This window comes from Pistacia vera, unplaced genomic scaffold (genome assembly GCF_008641045.1).
Source record: "Pistacia vera cultivar Batoury unplaced genomic scaffold, PisVer_v2 Contig4, whole genome shotgun sequence".
NCBI classification, from domain to species: Eukaryota; Viridiplantae; Streptophyta; class Magnoliopsida; order Sapindales; family Anacardiaceae; genus Pistacia; species Pistacia vera.
In genome coordinates, this window is record NW_022196223.1 from 639,261 (window position 1) to 663,964 (window position 24,704).

Below are 24,704 nucleotides of genomic sequence, written 5' to 3' on the forward strand. Positions count from 1 at the left end.
GCGGTGGCATGCGGCCAGTAGTGGTTTGGAGTGGATAGAAGTGATTTTGTTAGAAATTAAACTTTTATGTGCCTAATGTGTTTTAGCAATATCTCAAACGGGATTACAAGAATTAATAATAATAATAATATTATTATTATTATTATATTAATATTTAAAAATGAGGGCAATTTAGTAAATTATATAATATACCCATCAATTTATTTCAACCAACCAAACTTATTTTCCTAAACATTTTTTATAATCTTCAAGTTAATCAATCTCTCCATTAATATAACATTTTCAATAATACAATATTCTTTGAACCAAACACACCCTTAAGGGAGAAAATTATTATTTAGCTCAGTGGGATAATAGCATATTAATTTGATATATGGAATCTTTTACTTAATGATCCTTCAAACAATTTCTAAAATCAAACAATAGATTATGTTTACCTAATATATGGTGCAATATATTAATGAAAGTAATATATATCAATAGATAGCGTAAAATATTAGAACATTAAATTGAAATATAAACTTTACATTATGAATGGTATTCTTAAAAATGGAATGGGTGGGTTTGGTGCGATAAGAGTTGGAGCCCGCGAAACAGCATGATGAGACTGAGTGATATCGGATCAATCATGATGATCATAAAATTTGATTGGGCTAAGCAAGTAAGTGGAAGTGGGTCCTCACCCATAAATATTCGGTGGGCTACACTACACAACACGTAACTCTAAAAATTCAAATACCAAAAGTTAAGATGGGCTTTTGTGGTCCGTTTCGCATGCTAGACTTAACCATCAGAAATAACGATAAGAATAATAAAAAATATTATTTAATAATAATAATGGACCTTCACAAAAAGTAGCGATTCATTCACATAGTCCATGCCCAAATTATATCTCTTATTTTGACTGGTTTTTATCTCTTTAACTTAAGCCAACTACTCCATCTCTTTAGGTCCAATTAGCTTCTCGGGTTTTGTCCCAATTCCCCAAGCCCAAATCTCTCTCTCCTCGCCCTGCAAAACCCTAGATCTCTTTCTTCCTCGCCGGTTGGGACCTCCGATTATCGGTCTCCGAACTTCTTATGCGCCCGTAAATCGCGTCGTTTTGGCTCCACCACCGGTAATAACCCTAACCCTAACCCTAATTTTGGTTTTTTTGTCTCGTGTTTGAGCTTTGAGTTCTGTTGTTTTTCTTCGACTCTTTGTTTGTTTCGATTTTTATTTTGTGCTGGAATTTTATGAATTCATTGTTTGATTCGAGAATTGTTCGCTTGTTTGTGTTATTTAGAGTTTGAATAAGTGGAATAAGTGATTGTTATGATGATTATCTGCTAATTTCATTTCCGTTTACTTAATTATGTGTTCACGGATGTCCGTTTAGTTAAGTATGTGTTCACGAACATTTGTTTTGTTTCCGGTTATCAAAGGTTAATTGGGTTATGTTGATCTGGGTAAGATGTGTTTGTTCTTCGTGATTGATTGGGTATTTTCCTGATCTGGGCTTGTTTTCTTTACTTTGAGGAAAGCCCAAGCATGATCAAACCCTAGATCTGGATTTTTTTTTTTTTTTTACCCTTTTAGTCCTTTAAATTTTAAGTTCCTATTTTAACCCTAGCCCATACCGGTTCGTAAGTGCGCCTGAAATTGTGGAAAGAAGATCCTAGATGGACCTCATCGTATGAGTTAGGATGTTTTGGGCCCACTTGAGCTAGTAGCCCAAGCATAGTCCAGTTCTGGGCCCAGTGGTTTAACATTCTTTCTTTGAATTTTGCTTGTCATGTAGTGGATTGCTGATGGAAGTTATCAAATGGCAGTTATTATATTTTTAACTGTGAGTGACACCAGTTAAACAAAATGTAAAATTCTTGTTTGCATGTGTCGTTTTGATACGTAACATGTGGTGGACATTTTAAAATTTTAAATTGGTAGGCAGGTTAATTTGTAAAAAGAAACAAAAAAACAAAAAAAAATCATGTCAGGAACAGTGAGTATGTTTCTTACAGCTGGGAAATCTTTATTCTTCGTAATTGTGAAATTATAACCATTTATTTCATGGTCCCTACATGTAGGCTTGCATGCTACTTGTCTTTCAACAATTTAGATTCTCTGCAATGTCTGTAATAAGTAATTGGGAATGTGATTCTTCATCCATGCATCACTTAGTATACAACTATTGGTATTCAACCGAATAACATGGTGCCAGGCATGTTGGTGTTGGAAGCTTGAGAGATAACATGTAGGGATATAAGTTTAATGGATTGTGTAGTTTCTGAATTAAACTATAAGGAAATTGGAGAAATATAAGGATATATTTGCAACTACTTGAAAACCGATTATTTGGAGTTCGTCAACCATCCTAAAATAGAAATAAATGCTTTGAAAACACACTTAATAGTCAAATCCTGTACCACATTTTCTTGAGTACTGGGGATTGGATTTCCCTTGAGCTATCTGAGGAATTAAAGAAGAAAATATAAAGCTCTATTTTGGCACTTCTTCAGTCTAATTAAAGACGTACATGCAAAAATTTGTTGTCTTAACTCTTAACATAATCCCTTCAACTGCCCAAGTAACATTTTGTTGCTTGTCCAAATGGGAGGTGCTGAAAGGTGATACAATTCTTGGACTCATTGATTTTCATTTTCATATTTAATCAAATTTGAACATTACATATTGGTTAACCTAGAAACTGTTAGGTTCTCCTTAGAATAGGGAGCCCATGGAAGTACATGATTGCATATCCCAATTTATACAAACTAATTGAAATTCATCTTCTAGAAGATTGGCTGTCTATGCTGTACATCTCATGAAACAAAATTTTAATCAGTCCTAGTGATGAAGGCAGTATCAAACAGCACAACTTAATTTTTTTTTTTTGCAACTTAAAGTTTGAATAAGCTGAGACATGGTTTTCACCTACCAAATCTTCTTGTGCTATATGCATGGCTTTATGGGATTTATATATGTGGATCAATGTTCATCCACTGTAAAACATATGGTTGTTGGGAAGGTTCCTAATGCGTGATGTCTTGTGGTTTGCTATGCTTTCCTCTTAATATTTATTTAAGCAGCTATGTTACGTATGATGGTGCATAATAAACATTTTAAAGCTTTTTGTTTAGAATTCAGTCACTACCTGTGCCTTATATTTATTCCCAGTTAAGCAGCAATGTATCATGTCATGATGCATCTCAAAAAATGAAATCTTTCTGTTACCTTATTTGCCTGGAATCCTTGTGGTATGTTTTCATGATGAGTTTACCGTAATGACTGGTATGCTTACTTAATTGAATCTTATCAGTTTCCTGTATTCTTCAGCATTCAACTTATGTTGGTTATCTTTGTGTTTATGCTATCCAATCCAGGATATTGCTTATTGAGACACGATGGCAACCACTGAAGAAACACAGCTTGATAACAATGTGCTGATGACTCCAGAAACACAGCCTAATGATGTGTTGATGACTCCAGAAACGCAGACTAATGACGTGATGATGACCCCAGACACGCAGCCTAATGATGTGATGATTACACATGAAGCACATCCTGATGATGTGATGATGACACAAGAAACACAGCCTAATGATGTGATGATGACATCAGAAACACAGCCAAACGATGGGATGATAACTCCAGAAACGCAGCCTAATGAAGTGCTGATGACTTCGGAAACACAGGCTAATGATGTGCTGATAACTCCAGAAACACAGCCCAACAATGTGCTGATGACTCCAGAAACACAGTCTAACAATGTGCTGATGACTCCAGAAACACAGTTAAACAATGAGCTAGACGTTACGGAGTCACATCCAAACAATGAGCTGGCTATTGCAGACACACAGCTTAACAATGAGCCAGCAATTTCAGAGACACATCCTAACAATGAGCTAGCAATTCAAGAGACTCATCCTAACAATGAGCTGCCAATTCAGGCGACACATCCTAACAATGAGCTACCAATTGAAGAGACGCATCCTAACAATGAGCTAGCAGTTCAAGAGACCCATCCTAACAATGAGCTAGCAGTTCAAGAGACCCATCCTCACAACGAGCTACCAATTCCAGAGACACAACCTGATAATATGCTGGCCATTCAAGATACACAGCCTGATAATATGCTGGCCATTCAAGATACACAGCCTAACAATGAGGTGACCAGTCCAGAAACTCAGCCTAACAAGCGGAGGAAAAAGAAGTCCATAGTCTGGGAGCACTTCACCATAGAAACTGTTAGCGCTGGATGTAGAAGAGCGTGCTGTAAGCAGTGCAAGCAAAGTTTTGCATACAGCACAGGTTCAAAAGTTGCAGGTACAAGTCACCTCAAACGCCACATTGCGAAGGGAACCTGCCCAGCACTCTTACGTAATCAGGGTAACAACCAGTTAACCCCATATACCCCAAGGATGGGTGGAAGTGAACCTCCAAAGCGACGCTACCGATCTCCTAGTGTGCCTTACATTTCATTTGATCAAGACCGTTGCCGTCATGAAATTGCTAGGATGATCATCATGCACAACTATCCTCTTCATATGGTTGAACATCCTGGATTTATAACCTTTGTCCAGAATCTTCAGCCCCGGTTTGACAAGGTGAGCTTCAACACTGTCCAAGGGGATTGTGTTGCTACTTACCTGAGAGAAAAGCAAAGCCTCATGAAGTTCATTGAGGGCATACCTGGACGTTTTTGCCTTACATTGGACTTGTGGACTTCTAGCCAAAGCTTAGGTTATGTGTTTATAACTGGACACTTCATTGATAGTGAGTGGAGGTTGCAAAAGCGGACTCTCAATGTGGTGATGGAACCTTATCCTGATTCAGACAGTGCTTTTAGCCACGCTGTTGCTGCTTGCCTTGCTGATTGGAGTTTGGATGGCAAGCTGTTTTCTCTCACTTTCAGTCATCCACTAAGTGAAGCAGGGCTTGAACAGCTTAGGCCTTTACTATGCATCAAGAATCCCCTTATTCTTAATGGACAATTGTTGGTTGGGAATTGCATTGCTCGTACTTTTAGCAGCATGGCAAAAGTCGTGTTGGAGGCAGGACAAGGAATTGTCAAGAAAATTCGTGACAGTGTCAAGTATGTGAAGACTTCAGAGTCTCACGAAGAAAAGTTTCTTGAGCTCAAGCAACAGCTTCAAGTCCCCAGCGAAAAAAGCCTATCTATTGATGACCAAACTAAATGGGACACAACATATCAGATGTTGGTGGCTGCTTCAGAGTTGAAGGAAGTCTTTTCTTGTTTGGATACTTCTGATCCTGATTACAAGGAAGCCCCATTAATGGAAGACTGGAAACTGATTGAGACTCTATGTGCATTCTTGAAACCTCTTTTTGATTCTGCCAACATTTTGACTACTACCACCAACCCAACTGCAATTACATTCTTTCATGAAGCATGGAAGATTCACTCAGACCTGACTCGTGCAGTTACGAATGAAGATCCGTTTGTCAGCGATGTTACCAAAGCAATGCTAGAGAAGATTGATAAATACTGGAAGGATTGTTGCCTGGTTTTGGCAATTGCGGTTGTCATGGATCCTCGGTTCAAGATGAAGCTTGTTGAATTCAGTTTCACAAAACTTTATGGTGAAGATGCTCCCGCATATATCAAGATTGTTGATGATGGGATTCATGAGCTCTTTCAGGAATACGTTGCACTTCCCCTGCCTCTAACTCCAACCTACACAGAAGAAGGGAATGCCGGGGTCAGTGTGAAGACAGAGGAATCCCAGGGAGGAGGTTTTATGTCAGACAACGGACTGACAGATTTTGATATGTACATAATGGAGACTACTAGCCAACACATGAAGTGTGAGCTGGACCAGTATTTGGATGAATCTTTGTTGCCTCGTGTGCATGATTTTGATGTGTTGGGTTGGTGGAAACTGAACAAGTTGAAATATCCTACCCTTTCGAAGATGGCTCGTGATATCTTGTCAATACCAGTATCCAGTGTGGTGCCGGACTCTGTGTTTGATACGGTAAGCAAAGAGATGGATCAGTACAGGAGTTCTTTACGACCAGAGACAGTGGAAGCCCTTATATGTGCGAAGGACTGGTTCCAGTATGGATCATCTGAAGTATCAAACGCACTTGTGAAAATGGAATTTTAGATTAAGTTTTGGTTAAATCACAGCAGCACATGTATGATTATGGTAGGTTGGTATGTTAGTTGTAGTTTCTTAATTCTCCATTAGGTTACCATTTGTACCATTCTAAAGGATTGTTTGGATAGTTGGACATGTGAAGATATTTCTAGAGTAGATGTTGTCATTACATGCACTTTTTTGAAGGTTGGACATTCATCTTGTTACAATAATTAGCTGCTGGAGATGCACTATCTTTTAGCTCCACATCCAGGGAAAGCTAAGAAGACAAGTGTGCTCACTGCTATCTATTATTTTATTACAAATCATATATGATGGTGGGCAAATTCTGTACTACATTTAATTAGTGTATAAAGTTGAGTGTGTGTGTCAACCAGTGAATTAAAGCCGAAACCCGGAACTTGGATGGTTTTCTCCCTATTTCACTTATGGTTATAGCGACTGAGGTGGCAACATCGCAATTCTCTTGGCTGTATATTTTTCTCTCACAGCTTAAGTAACTGTCGGATTGTAGCTTCTTGTTAATCATCACAAAAGAGATTTTATAATTTTAGCTTCTTGTGTACTTTCGTAATTGATGTATGATTGTGTTTGTAAAACAGTACATTGCTGATTGGCGGAAAATGCAGTTAGTTCCATATTTTTTCAGCATTTTATCCTCTGGTTTCTCCCTTCGAGGACTTGAGTTTAATGGTTGACAAGGGCACAAACAGGATTATAACAAACAGTAGTAAGCATTACAGCAATCAAATTATGAATTCAGATACAACTCTTGAACCTTTGAACATGAGTCAAAGCAAGCACAATAATATTTGGCATACAAAAAGGTTCTAGACAAGAAAAGAGATCTATTTCTTCCTCTCACTCGTTACATAAATCTAACAATATATTTTTAGGGGAAAAATGGTAAATGACTTCCATAGCAAACCCCACATTCTTATATCTATATTGAACCTTACTTCCTAATCTCTATGCTTAAAACATATTTATAACTCAACATCCACAGAATGAACTTTCTTATCCTCCTCAGGCAATTTATCCAAGCTAAATGTCACCAACCCAGATGATGAATCATACTGAAATTCAACCTCATTTGAATCCACAATGCACCTTCTAGGCTTTGCTGAGGAATAAGCACCAAACCTGCCACAGCCTTTAACTTTCATACAAACTTTTGCCACCAACTCATTGCTATTATTCTCCACTCTTACACCATCCCCTTCACCTCCATCTTCAACCTCCAATAGCTTAACACCGCCTTTTAGTTCGTAGCTCAGCCCCTCAATAGCACCACCAGAGTTGTACATGTTGATAAGCCCCAATGGTGCAAAACTGAATCCGGGTGCCAAGACCTTGATGGGTGTGACAATGAAGATATCATGTTCAAGGACTTTGAGGGACACTGGCAATGCTGCATTGTAAGGGAGTGTGACGAGTTCCCCAGTTCGGTGAGAATAGATGGCGCAGTCACCGGTCCAGTTAGGGTCCGTGGCAGCTTCTGCAATGAGGTGGACATCGCGGCCCCTTATTTGTCCGGTTAAGGCCTCGCTTTTGGTTTGGTGAAATGTGTTCTTTCTTGCAGTTGTGTTCCATGCAGCACCTTGGCAATTGTACACCCCTAATACTCCTGTGTACTTGTTCATGTTCCAAATCTTCAACAAGCTGAGACCAGGCAAGATTTAGTGAGTAAATTTATCAAAGAATGTCAGAAACATCAACACAATTTCTTATCAAAATGAAATGCATTAATTACCTAACACCGTCACGGGAAGGATCAGAGAACAAGCAGTCACAAGTGGGGCGGCCAGGCAAGCGGGATCGAAGAATGGACCCATCAGGCAGCACGAGTTTCTTCAGTAGCTCAAAGTTGTGTTTCCCAGGTGCATCACTGCTCGAAAATTCAGCCAAGTTAATATAAAAGTACAATCTCTTTTATAAAACTAATGTATTATTAGAAATCCGGATGAATACATATATACATAGTCAACTGTACCACATGAATTTATATACATTAATTTGTTTTAGTTTGCACATGAAATATAAAATATATCAGTAATAAAATGAAGTAAAGGACGAGGACTTTATGAAAATTGTTACCTGACGTAGATGGGGCCACCGCTTATAGCACGAGCTGAACCATGGTATTCCGCGGCCGGATGAAGCGAATGGAACATGTCCCAATCCGGCTGCATAATTTCTGCCAGAAATACACTATTGTATGCCACTGCCGCTATATGAATTGTGTGTGACGTTGGATCACGCGGGTAGAAATCATCTGATGCTCTCACCAACGCCGTCTGTTTCGAGCTGTAACCGCACCACATTAGAAAACATCTCAATTTCATCCCTAAAAATAAAATTGAAAATAAAAATACAGAACGCTACACACCAGTAAAGCGCATCAGTATTGTGGCTCATGCACGCAATGCACCCATTATCCGGGAAGTTCCTCGCTACAGACGCATCCAGCGCTTGATGATACTGTCTCGTTAACTCAACCCTGCCACCCAATCCCGTTCCCAGCGTCTCCAATATACACTGCGAATCCACCTTAACTCCGTCTATACCCGCAGACGCCAGATAACTATGCAGCTCGTTGTAAAACTTGTACACATTCTTTGGATTCACCAAACCCAATCCCTGTATCGCCAATGCATCACTCTTCCATGAGGGCTCATTCTCCACCACTCCTTTTGACACCATTGGGTACTTCATCAACGACTCGTATTCCTCCATCTCCTTGACTCCGGGAAGGACTCCACCCCAATACCCCGTGATCGCATGCCACACGTACACGTATTTCAACCCGTGCTTTTGTTTCACAATGTTCACGATATTTTTAATCCCCACCTTTGGATCTTCCTTGTTTTGGAATTTTTCATTTTCTTTAATTCCAGTCAACCTAAGCAACGGCTGTTGTTTCTTCTCGTTTTCGCCGGAACTGGAGCTGTAATCTCCACCCACCGATTGCCAACCGTCGTCGATGATCACGAACTTCGGCGGGGTTCCACCGGCGGCGAGACTCTCCAGCCCAGCCTCTACGCCTTCTTGCGTTACCTCTTGGTAAAATGCGTCCCACGTGCACCAACCGAAATAGTCGACGATACCTGGCAATTTCTTTTCGTGCCGGAGACGGAAAGTTTTGAGATGTAATTTAACGGCCCGGATTGCTTCGGTGATTGTGACGAAAGGATCGGTGCCAGCGTGGAGAAACAAAGAGTGAGTAAACGACGACGCTTTGGTGTCAGCGTCACCGCTTTCTAAACACAACTCAAGTTCGTCGTTTTCGTTTCCTTGTAAACACGCGCGGAAGGAGCCTTCGATCAGAGGGAGGAAGACGGTGTAGACAATCTGATTGTCTTCGTTTCCGTCGACAGATTCGAGGTGGGAACCGTCCTTCGTTTCGACCAATAAAAACTGAGTCTCGAGTGGAATATCTTTGCCTTGGTCACCCATTTTCTGAGCCATCCACCATAATTTGAACCTAAAGCACGCCATGAACCGGACGTCTCGCAGAGTTCCTAGAGAGATCACGTGCCTGCTTTTTTCTGCATCGAAAGCCGCGCCCAGAAACACTCCCTGGACCGGACCGGACGATGAACCTGATGTCGCGATTACATTGTCCGGTACTCCGGTAAGAATCGTACGATCCTTTACAATTACTTTCCTCTCGGCGATCCTAACCGCCGGTTTAATCGTCATCTCTTCAACTTCTCCTTTGTAAAGTTTCTTCTTCCGTGTCAACTCGGTTTTCTGCACTTCCGAGTATCACACTATAAAAAAAAAAAAAAAAAACAATTTTTTTTTTTTTTTTTGGGCAGAAATTAACGCAAGTAAAGGACTATATACCTTAAAAGAGAGAATCGGAAATGTAGGCTTCCGGGAATATCTGCAAATTCCAAGATATGAAACAATGAATAAAGCTTGTTAGCACTTTAAGATATGAAGGTTTCTTGAAATAAAAAGAAATGAAACGACTGGGGAAAATGATGAATACCAGCAGAAGAAAGTTTCTTGGTAAAAAAATTTAATCTTGAATTTGAAATGTTAAGAGAAGCAATTGATGCAACAAGTGAATGTGCTGATGATGGCGAATGAATAAAAGAACTGGTATTTATAGTCGGAGATCTGGAACTGTAACATGAATTTGACACCATTGTTTGTCTCTCTAAAGTTTCCACCCGTCTTCGAGCTTCTTGTCTTCTTGAAAAGTAAAATAAAACCGTTTTTCACGGAAGATTAGACCGCCACGCTGCTGTACAAAAACCACATGTTCCCTTTCTTTATCAAGATTAATCTCGCATGACACCGGGTTTGAAAATTTTTCCATCAAATTGAGGCTATCGCTCGACACGTGTGCTAAAACAATCAACGCTGATGCATATTAATGTACACGTAGCAATTGGTTTGGGTACATGGAATTTGTACGCAACGGTTACCATGTGCGCTATTATCCCTGTGTTAATTATTAAACGTGCTGACTCGTATCCACGTACTCAGTGTCTGTCACGCACCCGCACCGATAAATAAGAAAAGAAACGCGTAACGTCCCGTTTCGATGATCCCACGTGGCACGAATTGATCAGACCGGTGATGTCTTGTTTTGGTTAACCATGCACAAATTTTCCAAGTCAAAATTTATATTATCTTGGTATTAATTAATCGGAGCCATTGAAATAGTTGAAACAAGTGTCCACATTGTCTTTCTTGTGCTTGTCAAATTTGGGTAGAGTGTAAAACACGGCCCACAATTATCAATCATTGATTCTATTTTGGTGATATAATATGGGCCCGCAATTCTTATGATATGGTTGATTGGTCCATTTTTTTTTAGTTAGTTGTGGGACCTAATAATGCAACTGAGCAAATGGGATCACGAATTGGGGCAAGTGGAAGGCATTATGCGTGATCGACCACTTCAATTATTTAGTTGCTTGTTCAAAGTAAGTACAGTGAAATTGTGAATTATTAAAGACTCGTCTGCCACGTAACTATATTTTTGGATATATAATTCAATTATTGGAGTTGATGATGATGCATGTCAAATTTTTTTTTTTTTTTTTTTTAATCTGTGCTGAAATATGTCAGGTGTGTCATTTATGAAATTTGGATCATTCAAGTGATAGTTCATTATTCAACAACATCTAGTTTGCTACTTTCTGAATCCTTTAGGCTTCTTCTTGGGAGAAAATGGGGTTATGCGTAATTTCAAGATGTTAAATAATTGAATTTACTATTTAAATCGTTTACAATATTCAACAAAAATCTTTGATCCCGACCAAGTCCCCTGTTGCACTTGACACGAACTTTTCATCACATGGTGGCATGGTGCTTTACTTCACGAAATGTGTAGATTGCAAAAGAACTATTTTTACTAATACAACAAATTATTATATTATAGACCTATCATATCAATTCCAATAATCGAGTTGATTCCTTCAAAGCTCACCATCTGCGTCATGTCATCTCTTTTTAAAAATCATTGTTTTCTGGCCAATTACCAAGACGTTTAGGATTACGACAAAGCAATCTGCCTAAACTTGTTTTATTAGTTTAAACATGTTTATCACGCCTGCCTTTTTGGATTATCCTCACCTTATATTATATACTATGTTTGCCTCTATTATTTCATTCTGCCACGCCCCCAACTATTAAGGATTTAATTCATATACTTTACTCTATTTTTTAATTAAATTCTATGACATTCGTATATGATAATTAAAAAACTAATGCTATCCATATTGTCCCATTTAATCCCAAATCTCAAGGAAAAATATTGGGTAAAAATTATTCGGGTTAATTAAGTAAAAAATTATTGGGACAAAAATATCTTATCTTGTAGACACACAGATCTCTTGTGATATGATGTGTCCCCGACAAATTTGTTTTTTCCATCAGACATACTACCAAAGACGAGATGAACTTACGTAACTTTATTGACTCACTCTCCTTCTCTTTTTTATCTCCACGAGTTTTCAGCCGTACGAAATGCAAGAGATGGAATGATGGATCTAATTCTAATCCATACTCATTTTCTCAATGTGACATCTGTTGAAATAAAACGTGGCGTTTTCAGAAAGTGAGTTGAGGGGGAATAAGCAAGGGATATTTTGTAGGGACAAGTAGTGGGTGGTTCGCGAAGGGTGAAACTTCAATGGAGTGGAGTGTGATGAAGGGTTTAGATGAATCTGGAAAAATGATGAAAGATAATCCTATAAATGTGGTGAATATTCATGATGTGAATGGGGAAAGATTTGCTATGTGACCCACAGTGGAGACAGCGGCCCGCCCAGAGGGTTCAATCGTGATGATGATTGGTTATTGATAAAGTGAGTTCTTGGATTGTCAAAAATATCTAATGATATAGTCCTACAGAGGAGCAGTGTTGGTATCATGTGGGGGAAAGAAAATGACAATTTTATCCCTAATATCTGGCTTAAACTACTTTAGTCTTATAAAAATTTTTATTAACGTTTTAATCCCTATTAGACTATTAGTAATTAGAGCTGTTAACAAGTCGAGCTGAGCCGAGTATTCATCTAAACGAGCTCGGTTGGTGAGGGGGAAGGGATAAACAAGTTCAAGCCGAGCCACAGATAGCTGGCTCGGCTCGAACTCATTAAGGGATATAGAGGAATTGAGCTTGGCTTGCGAGTCGGTACTAAAACAACCAATTTTTTTGACGGATCAGACCTGGTTTTTTCATGGTATTCAATCCATTTTCTATCACATACTTTAAAACAACTAAATCTCTTTACAAATTAAACATAAAAAAAATGTTGGGGACATGCATGTATAGTATATTCCATTTTAATGCTACAAACTATCTGATAAACACAATTAAACTTGCATGTATTTGGCAAACAACTGAATCTCCACATGTGATCATTTCGTCATACTATTTACCATTTACCACAGTGGATATGTTTCAACAAATTAAGTGAACTAAAGTTTTTGTTTGGTTTACTTTACTTAATTCATCTTTCATCTGAACAAAAAGGGGACTATATACAAATTTAATCTCAAAACATCAAAATATAATGTTTCATAAAAAAAATGACTGTATGTTGGGCAGCTATATCTCAAAACCATTCTTACCCCACTCCTACAAACAGAAAAAAAATAAAAAATCACTTAAGGACATAAGTAGATAAAGATGAATATGCGAACCCAAACAAAAAATCAATTAAGTCAAACCTGCACAATCCTGCTACCACAACCAATGACATGTGGAAGAATCAAATAATCTACTGATTCTTGTCAACTGAAGGGATAGGAAGAACAATCTACAAGTGGTCTTGCTCTTTCTGAAATGAAATAAGAAATAAAAATTAAGTTTACATTAACATAAAGTAATTGTAAATATTGAATTGCACTAAAAACAGAATCAATGTAACTTACTTTGCACCATTTCTTCAGTCTGTTCAAAGATCGACACCAATCACATTCACATAAGAGCATTTCCACTGTGTCTAGAGATAAAGAAGCTCGATAACTGTCAATAACTCTACTCCCAGCACTAAATGCAGACTCTGAAGCAACCATAGTGATCAGGATGGCTAATATCTCACGAGCCATCATAGACAATATATGGTACTTGGTTGAATTTGCCTTCCACCATTGTAAATCATCGAATGCCTCACGATCCCCCATGCACTTATGACACCCATCTCCCAAATAACAGTCCAGCTCAGACTTACTTGGCTCAACAGTCTCCACCACATTTAGAAAACTACTAAAATCATCCCAACTCGCGACTCTCGAAGCCGTTTCCTCCTCACCAATGGCTCCAACTCCATCCCCTACTACTGGAGGCCCACGAGAAATAGTAGAAGCTTTATTAGCTTCAACATACTCTTTATGTAGCTCATATAGTGCATCTCGAACAGTTACAGTATTTGCACGAGCTTCTAACTCAGAATACATCTTGGGGAAGGCCAACTGAATTACCCCCATTTTCAATCAAGGATCCAATACAGCAGCCACAGACATCAGCACATTACATTCCCCCCAATATTTATCGAACTTCTCCTTCACATTCCTTTTTATGTTTCTAATGAACTCATCTTCATTTTCACTCTTACTATCCAACATCATTTTCACTAAACACACCTCCTTTAGAAATAAATTAGATGTCGGATAATCACTCCCACTAATTAGATTGGTTGTACCACTAAAAACCTTTAAAATGTCACACACTTTCTCCCAATCCTCGTCCTGTGGACAGAAACGATAACTTGAATCCCTTTATTTCAACTTGGGAAATACTTTTTTAAACTTAATTGTCGTCCAACATTTCATACATCAAATTCCATCTTGTTTTACAATGTAGAATAAGCTTTCGAAACGACAATTTAAGTTGTTGCACAATCTCAGTAAAAACCATAATCCTACTCTTTGAAGCATTGATGTATATAAGACGCCTTCATGGATGTCGTCGATTGTAACACCCCACTTGAGGTACGTATTTAAGATTTTCTATATTACTTAAAGGATTTACTGTTTCAGTTTCAATTGAGTTTGTTTGTTGTCATGGTTGGTTGGTGAGTCTTTAATTTAAAATGGTATGTTGTATTGGTCAAGTGTTTGCCTTGGTTTGGTTGAAATTTGGTGAAGTTTGGAAATTCAAGCTTCCCCAGGGTGACAGATTGTTCTTCGCCGCGGCGAAGAGCCTAATAAAAAGTTTCTTGAGTTTTCTAGAGAATTCTTCTTTTGGGGCACAATGAACTTTTTACCCCTAATTAGCAGGAAAAGTGGGGAGTAAAATGTAAGAAAATTTAGTAGAGATTGTGTTTCGATGGGGGTGTATTGGTAAAGAATCAAAAGATATAGATAGAATTTCTAAGGAAGGGCAAGGGCAAGGGCAAGGCCAAAATGGGAAATGATGATTATAATATGAGCTAAAAAAGGTTAAGTGTAGAGAAACCCTTTAGTCCATCCATTTCCACCGCCTCTTCCATTGCCTACTTTCTCTCAATTTCTCCATCCAATCTTCCAAGATTTCTAAGGGGTTTAAGAGAGCTTTTGAGTAATTTTGAGTAGAGATTTCATCTAAAGCATCCTAAGAGAGAAGACAAGACAACAAAGGAAAGGAAAAGTGCTAAAGAAGTCACCTTTCACAAGGTAAGTAAATCCAACCAACTTGAGTTTTGAATAAGCTTTTGAGTAGAGATTTAGAGATTGAGTAGAGATGTATGCATGTATAAATATGTATTATGCTTGTTGAGGAATTGAGTTGAGATAAGTAGCTAATTGGTGGTTGTTGGATACACTTCATGTATGAGAAGTGTTTTAATGTGTATTGAGAAATGGAAATTGAGATGAAGTTTGAGAGATGTTGTGTGTAAACCTATTTGGAAGTGCTTTTCTTGACAGGGATTATGATTATATGAGGGAGTTTTCTCCCATTTTGGATGGCTAGAGAATGAAGTAGAGTAGTAATTATAGTAGAGTGTTTATATGCACATGAGTTGCTTGATAAAATGCCTAAGTGAAAACATGTTACTAAACTACCCTGTCACAGCCGTAACTTTCTAAGTGATTTTTGGGCATGTTACGGATTGAACTGGGTTTAGACCAAAACATCAAAGTGATTTTTGGGCATGTTACAGATTGAACTGGGTTTAGACCAAAACATCAAAGTTGTAGCCTTGTCTCTAAGCTTTAAAACGAGACCAAAATTGTAGCAATCTGAGGTGTATAACACAAATTATTCCCTTTTTAGTATGACCTATGCAGAATGACTATTTACTTTAAGAGCTAAGAGAAAGAGAATAGAGTAGATTGTGCGATGGGGAACCCGTGAGTAATGGCTAAAGTATCCCCGCATGTACGCCGCATTGAGAGAGCGGCATGAGTATAAGATAGAGAAGTGGTGTAGCCCGTGAGAGTGGTGAGAGTGCATGCGGATGAGGGCTATACCCGAGTACCCGAGAGAGAGATTATACACTCACATGGCCAAGGGTTCCGAATCCATGCATAACCGAGTCCGATCGGCTAGAACGAGTAGAGGTCACGTAGAGCGGGAGCGAGCCCTGGCCGTGCCCTCGGTAAGATGGGGCCATGACTTACTAAAGAGAGTTAATAGAAAAGAGTTCTAAGAAAGAGAGAGAGAGAGAGAGAGAGAGAGAGAGAAGTACCAAAGAGAAATTGAATGAGAAGTTGTAAGGAAAGAATTAGAGAGAGAGAGTTACGGGGATAGATGAGTAGAGGATTTACTTACTGAGCATTGTTTTAGTGCTCACCCCGTTATTTCCTATGTTTGCAGGATCCAAGTGAGGACGCGGTCGGATGGACGTCGACACGCGAGGGGAAGCGGTTACACTGTCCACCATGTTTTTGATATCTTCTGTACATATTATAATTTTGTGTAAAAATATATATGGTTGTAAAGTACATATACATATGTTTAATTAAAAGAAACATTTGGGCCCAATTCTTTACACTGTTTTATATGTATTTTCTTATATAAATCATATGAATATTTGAGTAGAAAATGGTTGTCACATTGATGATATGCCTAATATGATAAAGTCCATCTTGAACAATGAGATTCAAGATATGGGCACAACATCTAACCAAAAAAAAAAAAAAATTTACCTCTACAAATCGAATTCCCCATAACTTCAAAATTTTCCCTCATAATTTTGATTGCAACGTCATTACTTAAAGCGTTATCCACTCAAATAGTGTACATCTTATTTTCAATCCCCCATTCCATTAGACACTTGGAAATGGAGTCAGCAATCGTAACACTGGTACGAGGAGGAGATAAATGCACAAAGTTGAGGACACGTCTATTCATCCTCCAATTACCACCATATACTCCATCTTCTAATTGTCGGAATTCCACAAATCCGTAGTCAAACTAATCTTGGTCACATTCTTCAACAATGTCTTGAACTTTGCTTTCTCACTCTCATATACCTTCATACAATCATTTTTACAAGTATGGAGGGAAACTAGACTCCATTCAGGAATCCCATACTTCATCATATTGTTCAAGCCCTCTTCCTCTACAACTGAAAATGGATGCTCATGCATAAGCACCCAATAGGCTATAAGTTCCCTCATCTTCATCATGTCGAACTTTCCACTTAAAGTAGGCAAAATAAAAGTTCCAACATCAGAACTAACAACAGGAAAAGTAATGTGTTGTTGCCTCATGGAAGTATTCTCTTTGAACACCATTTTAAATGTCTATTAAACTGGGTGGTGCTTCTAGTGCCATTAATAGACAGCTTGACTTTGCAATGGATACACTCTTCTTTTTTTGTACCTCTCGGGAGAACCACCTCCTTAAAATATGTCCAAACAAATGATGTACCCCCCAGGCTACTAACATTGTATTCTGTATTTGTAGAGGTCTCATTCAAGGCACACTTATTGCCCGGTATAATCGTAATTCTATCTTGGTCTGTAGGGCTGCTGGAGGCACTGTTGTCCATTTCCAAACCTATAATACAAAATAAAAACAAAGGGGTTAGCTTTTCTTATTGATATTGATGGAATACTCATAATGAAATCAAACAAATCCAACAATAAAACAATCCAAAAATACATGATATGGGGCCACTACAAATATGGAATTAATTCAACAATAAATTAAAATATGTGGAGATAAAGTTGAATCATAGAATGTTACTAGATGGAATGTTGGAAATATGTGGACTGCCTCTTTAAAAATTTAGAACTATAAGTGACAATGATGCAATGAAGGGTTGTTGCACATACATTTATTTAAAACAAATCTTGCATTTAGTATAAACTTCATTCCAACCATGCAACATTTAATATAAAGTTCATTACTCCTTATTCTCAACACACCTGAATACCATCCTAAACAGCACAGTCCACAGTCCATAACACAAACACGTTACACATTTCAATCGTTTCCTTAACAGTCAACATAAATACAACAACTATATCCCAAATCATTTTTCATTTTTCAACATTATACATACATTTATTTAAAGCAAATCCTGCATTTAATATAAAGTTTTTTTTTTTTTTTTTTCTAGTCGTGTAGCATTTAATATAAAGTTCATTAGTCATTACTCCTCATTCAATCATTCTCAACACACCTGAATACCATCCTAAACAGCACAGTCCACACTTCATAGCACAAACACCTTACACAACACAAACACTTCCTCAACAATCAACACAAACGCAACAGCAGTTACAGCACAGTCAATCGCATTTTCATTTTTCAACGTCACACATTTCACATTTCAGTCATTCAAATTTCCATACAAGTATTTATATTGGGAAAACAAAGAAGAAAATGGGCCAAAAAAATACTTGACGGAGTTATTGTGATGACCAGAAGGACGACATGTCAACGGGCAAGATCTTGGGTAGGAAGAGAAGCAAATGGTGATGAAGAGAGCTTGGAGGCCAACGAAAATGGTGAAATGATGACGACGAAGGGGAAAGCCGTAACAGGTGATGCCGGCGACCGTAATAATATTAATTAATATTTATAGAATTTCAATTTATGAAGTTACATAACAAATTTGTAAGGTGGACATTATAACTTGGTACTTTTAAACCATGTTTAAATTCTACTTATAAGTTCAAGTAATTTAAAATCCAATATTTTTACGGTAAAGCACATAAAAGATTTGATGAAATTTTTGAAGGGTGATTAGGGAAATGCATGGTGAGACCATGGTGGGGGTGGGGTGTTATTTATTTATAAACATTTATATTTTCATTAATTGTTATTGATTTAAAAAAAAAACTAGGGGGTTTAATTGTATTGAGGGTGAATCTCGAAAGGTTAAGGAATATTTCCAAAATTATAATATTAAATGAGGGCAAACTACCGGCCGGGGGCGGGGGGGGGGGGGGGGGGGGGGGTGGGGGGGGGGGATGGGACAAGTTATGAACTACAACACCAACAGAGATTGATAATAATGAGAATGATGCTAAGCAATACATTAATGCTATGGACACCGATTGTTGCCACTGAATTTTTGTACCAACAACGTGGCATCCGATTCAGACGCAGCCATGTGGATAGTAACATGTATTTCATGAATGAACAACCATCTATCAAATATGGACAAGCGTCCATGATTGGTGGACTGTCGTTCATTTCAAATGGACTCCCGTCCATATATATGGACGAGATCCATTTATTATGACGGGCGTCCCACCGAATGGATGCCGGACCACAAATTTTTAAAAGTTATAATGAACGCCCGTCCACAGAAACTGCTTTATAACTGGTACTACTCAGGTTTTCCATGTTTAAATGTTTGAGCCTATTTTGATATTTCTTCTCAAGTTCAGATGCCAGTAAAGAAAATATGCTTCTTTTTTCCTTCTCTGATTCACTAACATTTGAGATTTCAGACTAGATTTCTTCTAGTCCTATAAGTGCTGGTTGGTTTAAGTCCATGTCTTCCATAATTTTTGTTGTAAAAGATTTGGTCTCTTAATTTAAACTACCTTCATATCCAATGGCATGGCCTTCTTTGATGACCAAGGCAAAGTACTTGGTTTTTTTCTTGGTAAATATGGAGTATCCAACCATTATTGAAGGTGTAAGCCAAGGAAACAAAAACTCTAATATTCACTTTTGGACAAGATGATGTCCAAAAATTTTGTGAAGCTAACTTTTGGCAATTGACTCTCTAATTAAAACTAGAATTAGCCTCCAAATGAATCAATATAGCCAACAACCAAATCAGTATAATAACGGAGTTCTTAATCATTACTTCACCTAATAACTTCAGTCAATGAAAACATAGTAAAAGAAACAAGGCAGAAAACAATCAGCAAGAACATCACATTGCAAGCTGGCTGAATAATATAATATACAACTTTCCTCATATTTAAAAATGTGATGCCTGTCCATATAATATAGACGGGCATCCATTCTTGTTCCTTCAAAAAATTTTGGATGGGCATCCACCTCAATAGTAAATGGACTCCCGTCCATATAATATAGATGGGAGTTCATTGTTATTTTCGTATGAGATTGATAGACGAGAGTCCATTTGAAATGAACGACCGTTCAACAATCATGGATGCTCATCCATATTTGATGGATGACCGTTCATTCACGTAAGACATGTTAGTGTCCAACGTGGCTACGTCTGATTCAGATGCCACATACGTCGGTACAAAAATTCGGTGGCAACAATCGGTGTCTGTAGCATTATTGTAAGCAGTAAGGATGAACAATATTAAGCAATAAAAATGAGAGAGTTAAAAATGAAGCAATGAGTAAGTGCAAATGATAATGATGCTTCAAGTATATATGCAATGAATAATAAATGAGTTGAGAGATAAGAAATGATCAAAGATTTATGGTGGTTCAGAGCTCTATCCACAAGCCTCCTACATCCATTTCTTCAAGGCAACTTCCTTGAAGTTCCACTAGAATTGGATTGCGCCAAATACACTAGTTTGATAGGATTTCACCCCTTACAATAGTTTGACAGGTTTCACCTCTAGATTTATAGGATTTCGCCCACAAAGTGTTTGATTAAAAGTGTGAGAAAGATTGCCTTTTAACCTAGGCTTGAACACACAATAAGAACAATATTCTCAAATGTTTACAAATGAGTGCAAGAGAGTGATACTTTGATTTGGATTTTTAGCTCAAGGGATTATGTGAGAATGATTTTATATGACTTTGAATCTATGATATTCTCTTTGTTTTTCTAAGTAATAAGATGCTCTATTTATTGCTTGTCTTCTCCTTTGGATTCAAAGAGTCATTGCTACATTTAATGCATGTCTCAAAAGCTTGTAGACACAGAGGAACGGGCATTCCACCATAGCGAACGATCGTTCTTGACACCAATGGTCAATTCGTATAGCTTTAGAGTTTCTAGAATGGTCATACCACCATGAGGAATGGTCATTCCACCACCGTGAATGGTCATTCCACCATGAGGAACGGTTAGTCCATTGGCTCCTTAAAATCCATAAAAATTTCAAAAGCATGCACGACTTCCTAGAAAATTGACATTCAATCAAGAACAATCTTTTAGTGTGAATGGTCGTTCCACCACGGAGAATGGTCGTTCCACTTTTGATACTTGAACTTCAACTTGATCTTCAAGGTTTGTCTTCCAAGATTTGTCAAAGGCGCGAACTGTTTGAACTATGAGGACTTTGACTTTTGACATGGATGGAATAGGCGTGTTGCTTGGTCGTGCTGGTGTGAGCCACTAAACTCCATTTTGGACAGAAGCATGCACGATCACATGGGGTTGTTGTGTTGAGAGGAACATGCATTTGGGAACCTTTTTAATGTAAGGAACAGTCAAACCTATGTCTTGCATGGTCATACCAATTGGGAAAAGGCATTTGGCTTTTGGTTACAACTTCTTGTCATACCTTAGCATTTTAGTTAGATAACCAATTAATTGTTTGGTTAGTTTTGGCACGTCAAAACATATAAGGGCTCAACAATTACATTTCGGAGTTAGTGTGGTTTGTTTTCAACCAATTTTAATAAACTAAGATGATTTATGTTTGTTTGTTATTTAGCTTTTATCTGATAATCAAATATAAGTAAAAAAACCAAAATATTTGGCTTTTATCTTAATACAAAAATGTCTTAATCAATAATGATTTTTCATTTACCAACAATAACCATATATGGTAGAGTCAAGGGGCTTGTGGAATGTCAGCCTAGAAGGCTAAGTAAGAAGCTCAAAGCATTGGAGGACTACGTGTAGTCTCATACGAATACGACATGCAAGTCGAGATAAAGAAAACCTTAGAATTTAGTTTGTTAGTCATAGCTCAAATAGATTACCAAAATTCAGTTATAGCTAACTAAAGTTAGTTTCATGTAGTGAATATGATTCATTGTAATTGTAATTACAGGGCATCGAATAAAAAATAAATAAATTCCTTCCTCAATTTCTCTCTATTCATCTTTCTGGAGATTGACTATCGTGAACCAAGTCACTATCTTTCGTCAACCTGTTTGGTGCTTTTGTTGATTCAATTGCGGATGAAACCAGAGCAGCTTGTGTCGCCAAATTGGAAGATTTAGTTGCGAATTTACGTCATGATTTTGGAGTTCACAATGAATTTCAAGATCAACGGATAACATAGATTGTCTATTAGACTCAACATATCTCAGCATTATTGGAAACTCTTCAGGATGTTTCTAGAAGAACGATGACATTGGAAGAGAGATTTAGACCGTAAGAACCACCAATTTGTCCTCAAGAGCATCAATTTCAGAATTCAATTCACGTACAATAGGAGACCCAACCTCAGATGAGATCAATCTGGTTGGAGGTTCCAAAATTCAATGGGGGAAAATGCTTTAGGATGGTTGATGAAAAATTCAGAATTTCTTCAACTCTATGAACGCTTTGTTGAAAAGTTGAGTCGACTTGGTATGAACAACTTAGACATTACTACATCAGGCAACGTTGTAGGGCTGCTACATCTCAGTTGCAAGCAACTCCACTCTACTTAGAGTTGAGTGAGGTCTAGTCCTCGGACGACATATCAACTCAACATCGTGTCAAGACGAGTTTAACAAGCTTCAAGGCTAAGATCGCAACTCATTGGTCTCCACACTCTAGTCGACATGACATGTTGAGTGGAACTCCAACATTTAATTCAACACGACATTCATCGAGGTGGAGTGCATACATCCTCCACTTGATAGGGTCCTACACCTCGATTGACAAAACATGTTGAGTCAACTTCTCCAACTCAGTCAACTCAAACGGCATCAATCATACTCGACACAATGTCTTGAATGTAAAGCTAGTACTGAGCAATAAAATAATAGAGGACGTAGGCTTGGAAGTTAACATGTTGAACCTCCTTAAAAATCTTCTTTTGTTTCTACTTATTTTTTATCCGTTCATCTTTCATTAAATCTTCTTTTGTTTCTACTTATTTTTTATCCGTTCATCTTTCATTTTTGACCTATTCATCTCACTTTACTGGTTGATCACAACCACACACCCATCTGATTCGATTCCAACAAGATCAATCGAGTCTCATTGGTTGTTGCGAATTTTTGTAACAACAGTAATTAATTGAGCTCTGTTGAGGCATGTTAAATTCAATTTATTTGTATATATATATATATATTTTTTTATATATATATATATATATTTTTTTTTTACGATGAATGCGTATAAATTATACTTTAGGCTACAAAAAAACTAAATTAGATTTATTAAATTGTGGTTGATTGAAAATCCATACAAGACACCAAGACAGTGAATTGACTTATTGATAGTTCGTTAATAAAATTTGAGAATTAAATGATAGTTAAAAAAATTAGAGTTAAATATATGTGGATTTAGTAGCTTAATCAAATCTTTGATTTGTGTTTTAGCTTCTAATTATTTTAGTTTTTTTAATTTTACTTTGTAGATTAAATTTAATTTATTTAATTATTTTTAGTAACTAGTGTTAGACTATTTATGGTTATGGTCCTACACTTTTAATGTAATTACATTATGGTCCTATGCTTTTATGCTGATGTGGATTATAATAAAAGAAATATATACGGTTGTGTCTCTTGGGCAGTTGTCTTTGATGAAAAGACAACTGCATTTATAAAGGAGATTTTACAGGTCCCCATTTGATGCAATTTTCATTTTTGATTCCCAAAACCATCGCTCTAAAAATTACAGTCAGTGGAAGACTCTATATTCTGAAGAAGCAAGAAGACTAAACAACAATTGCTATGGCTGGAGGTTTGTAAATTTCTTCCGCATATATTCCATGAGTTTTTAAATGTTTATAATTGATTGTATTATGAACTTTTATACGAACATTGGAATGTAAATGTATTTACATTTGGTATCAGAGTATTGTTTGAATCTCTGCCTAGCATGAAATTGTTTGTTGCAAATTTGGAGAATATTGCATAAAATTCAGATTTTTTTCGATTAAAACTCGTACTATATATCAAGCATAACTTTTATTATAAATAGAATCTATTTTCAATTTTGGTGTCATTAGAATCCTTGTTGAAAAAGCTTTCCAACGATATATTATTTGTCAAAAATGGAGTTATGGTTGCAAAGTTATGCTAGTTTAAAGTTTTGGTTAGAAATTGTCGTTTGGGTGTCTTTGGTAGCCATTTACGACACCGATTTGGGACGAAATTTTCATTTGGGATGTCACCGATATAAGTCATACGTCCACATTCAAGTTTCCACTCTAAAACGCTGGAAAAATGGCCGGAAATGGGCTGTTAAAATCTGCAAAAAAAATGGGTCAAAAGTTGCAGAAAATGGGTCAAGAAGAACCGATCCAATCGGGTGAACGGGTCAAATCGACCAGGTCAAAGTCAATGATAAAACGGGTCAAAACAACTTGGTCAAACCAGCCCCGAAACACAACGGGTCAACCCTACCCAATCAACGAGTTAGACCGGTCAATGAACCGATCAACAAGTCAACCAGTCAAACGGGTCAGACCGGATCAAATGGGCCAAATAGGGTCAGCGAAGCGGGTAAAAGGATCAACGAACGGGTCAAACTAACCCGAGTTGACTTATGGCACGGTTCGGCACGTGGAGATGTGTGTTTAGGCCCGTACAAGCGCGTGGTAGGCTATGGAGGCGCGTGAACGCGCGTGGAAGTA

The 24,704-nt window shown here is 37.6% G+C and overlaps 2 protein-coding genes across 3 annotated transcripts; one reads left to right on the forward strand and one right to left on the reverse strand.

The window, feature by feature from the left end:
• Positions 1 to 856: 856 nt before the first annotated feature.
• Positions 857 to 6,496, forward strand: LOC116141455 (zinc finger BED domain-containing protein DAYSLEEPER-like). The gene is made up of 2 exons (XM_031426954.1): positions 857 to 1,117; positions 3,363 to 6,496. Exon 2 carries the CDS (start codon positions 3,384 to 3,386, stop codon positions 6,108 to 6,110), a length of 2,727 nt encoding a protein of 908 aa, XP_031282814.1. The 5' UTR covers positions 857 to 1,117; positions 3,363 to 3,383; the 3' UTR covers positions 6,111 to 6,496.
• Positions 6,497 to 6,819: 323 nt separating this feature from the next.
• LOC116141454 (probable galactinol--sucrose galactosyltransferase 6) lies at positions 6,820 to 10,286 on the reverse strand. Of its 2 annotated transcripts, none has more exons than XM_031426952.1 (6): positions 10,102 to 10,286; positions 9,954 to 10,009; positions 8,494 to 9,857; positions 8,202 to 8,411; positions 7,858 to 7,992; positions 6,820 to 7,766 (listed from the first exon to the last, which is right to left on the reverse strand). In XM_031426952.1, the coding sequence occupies exons 1-6, from the start codon at positions 10,259 to 10,261 to the stop codon at positions 7,091 to 7,093; spliced, it is 2,601 nt and encodes an 866-aa protein (XP_031282812.1). In that variant the 5' UTR covers positions 10,262 to 10,286; the 3' UTR covers positions 6,820 to 7,090. The 2 variants fall into 2 exon arrangements, with proteins under 2 accessions (XP_031282812.1, XP_031282813.1); XM_031426953.1 differs by having other exon boundaries at positions 9,954 to 9,993; positions 10,102 to 10,235.
• Positions 10,287 to 24,704: the final 14,418 nt, after the last annotated feature.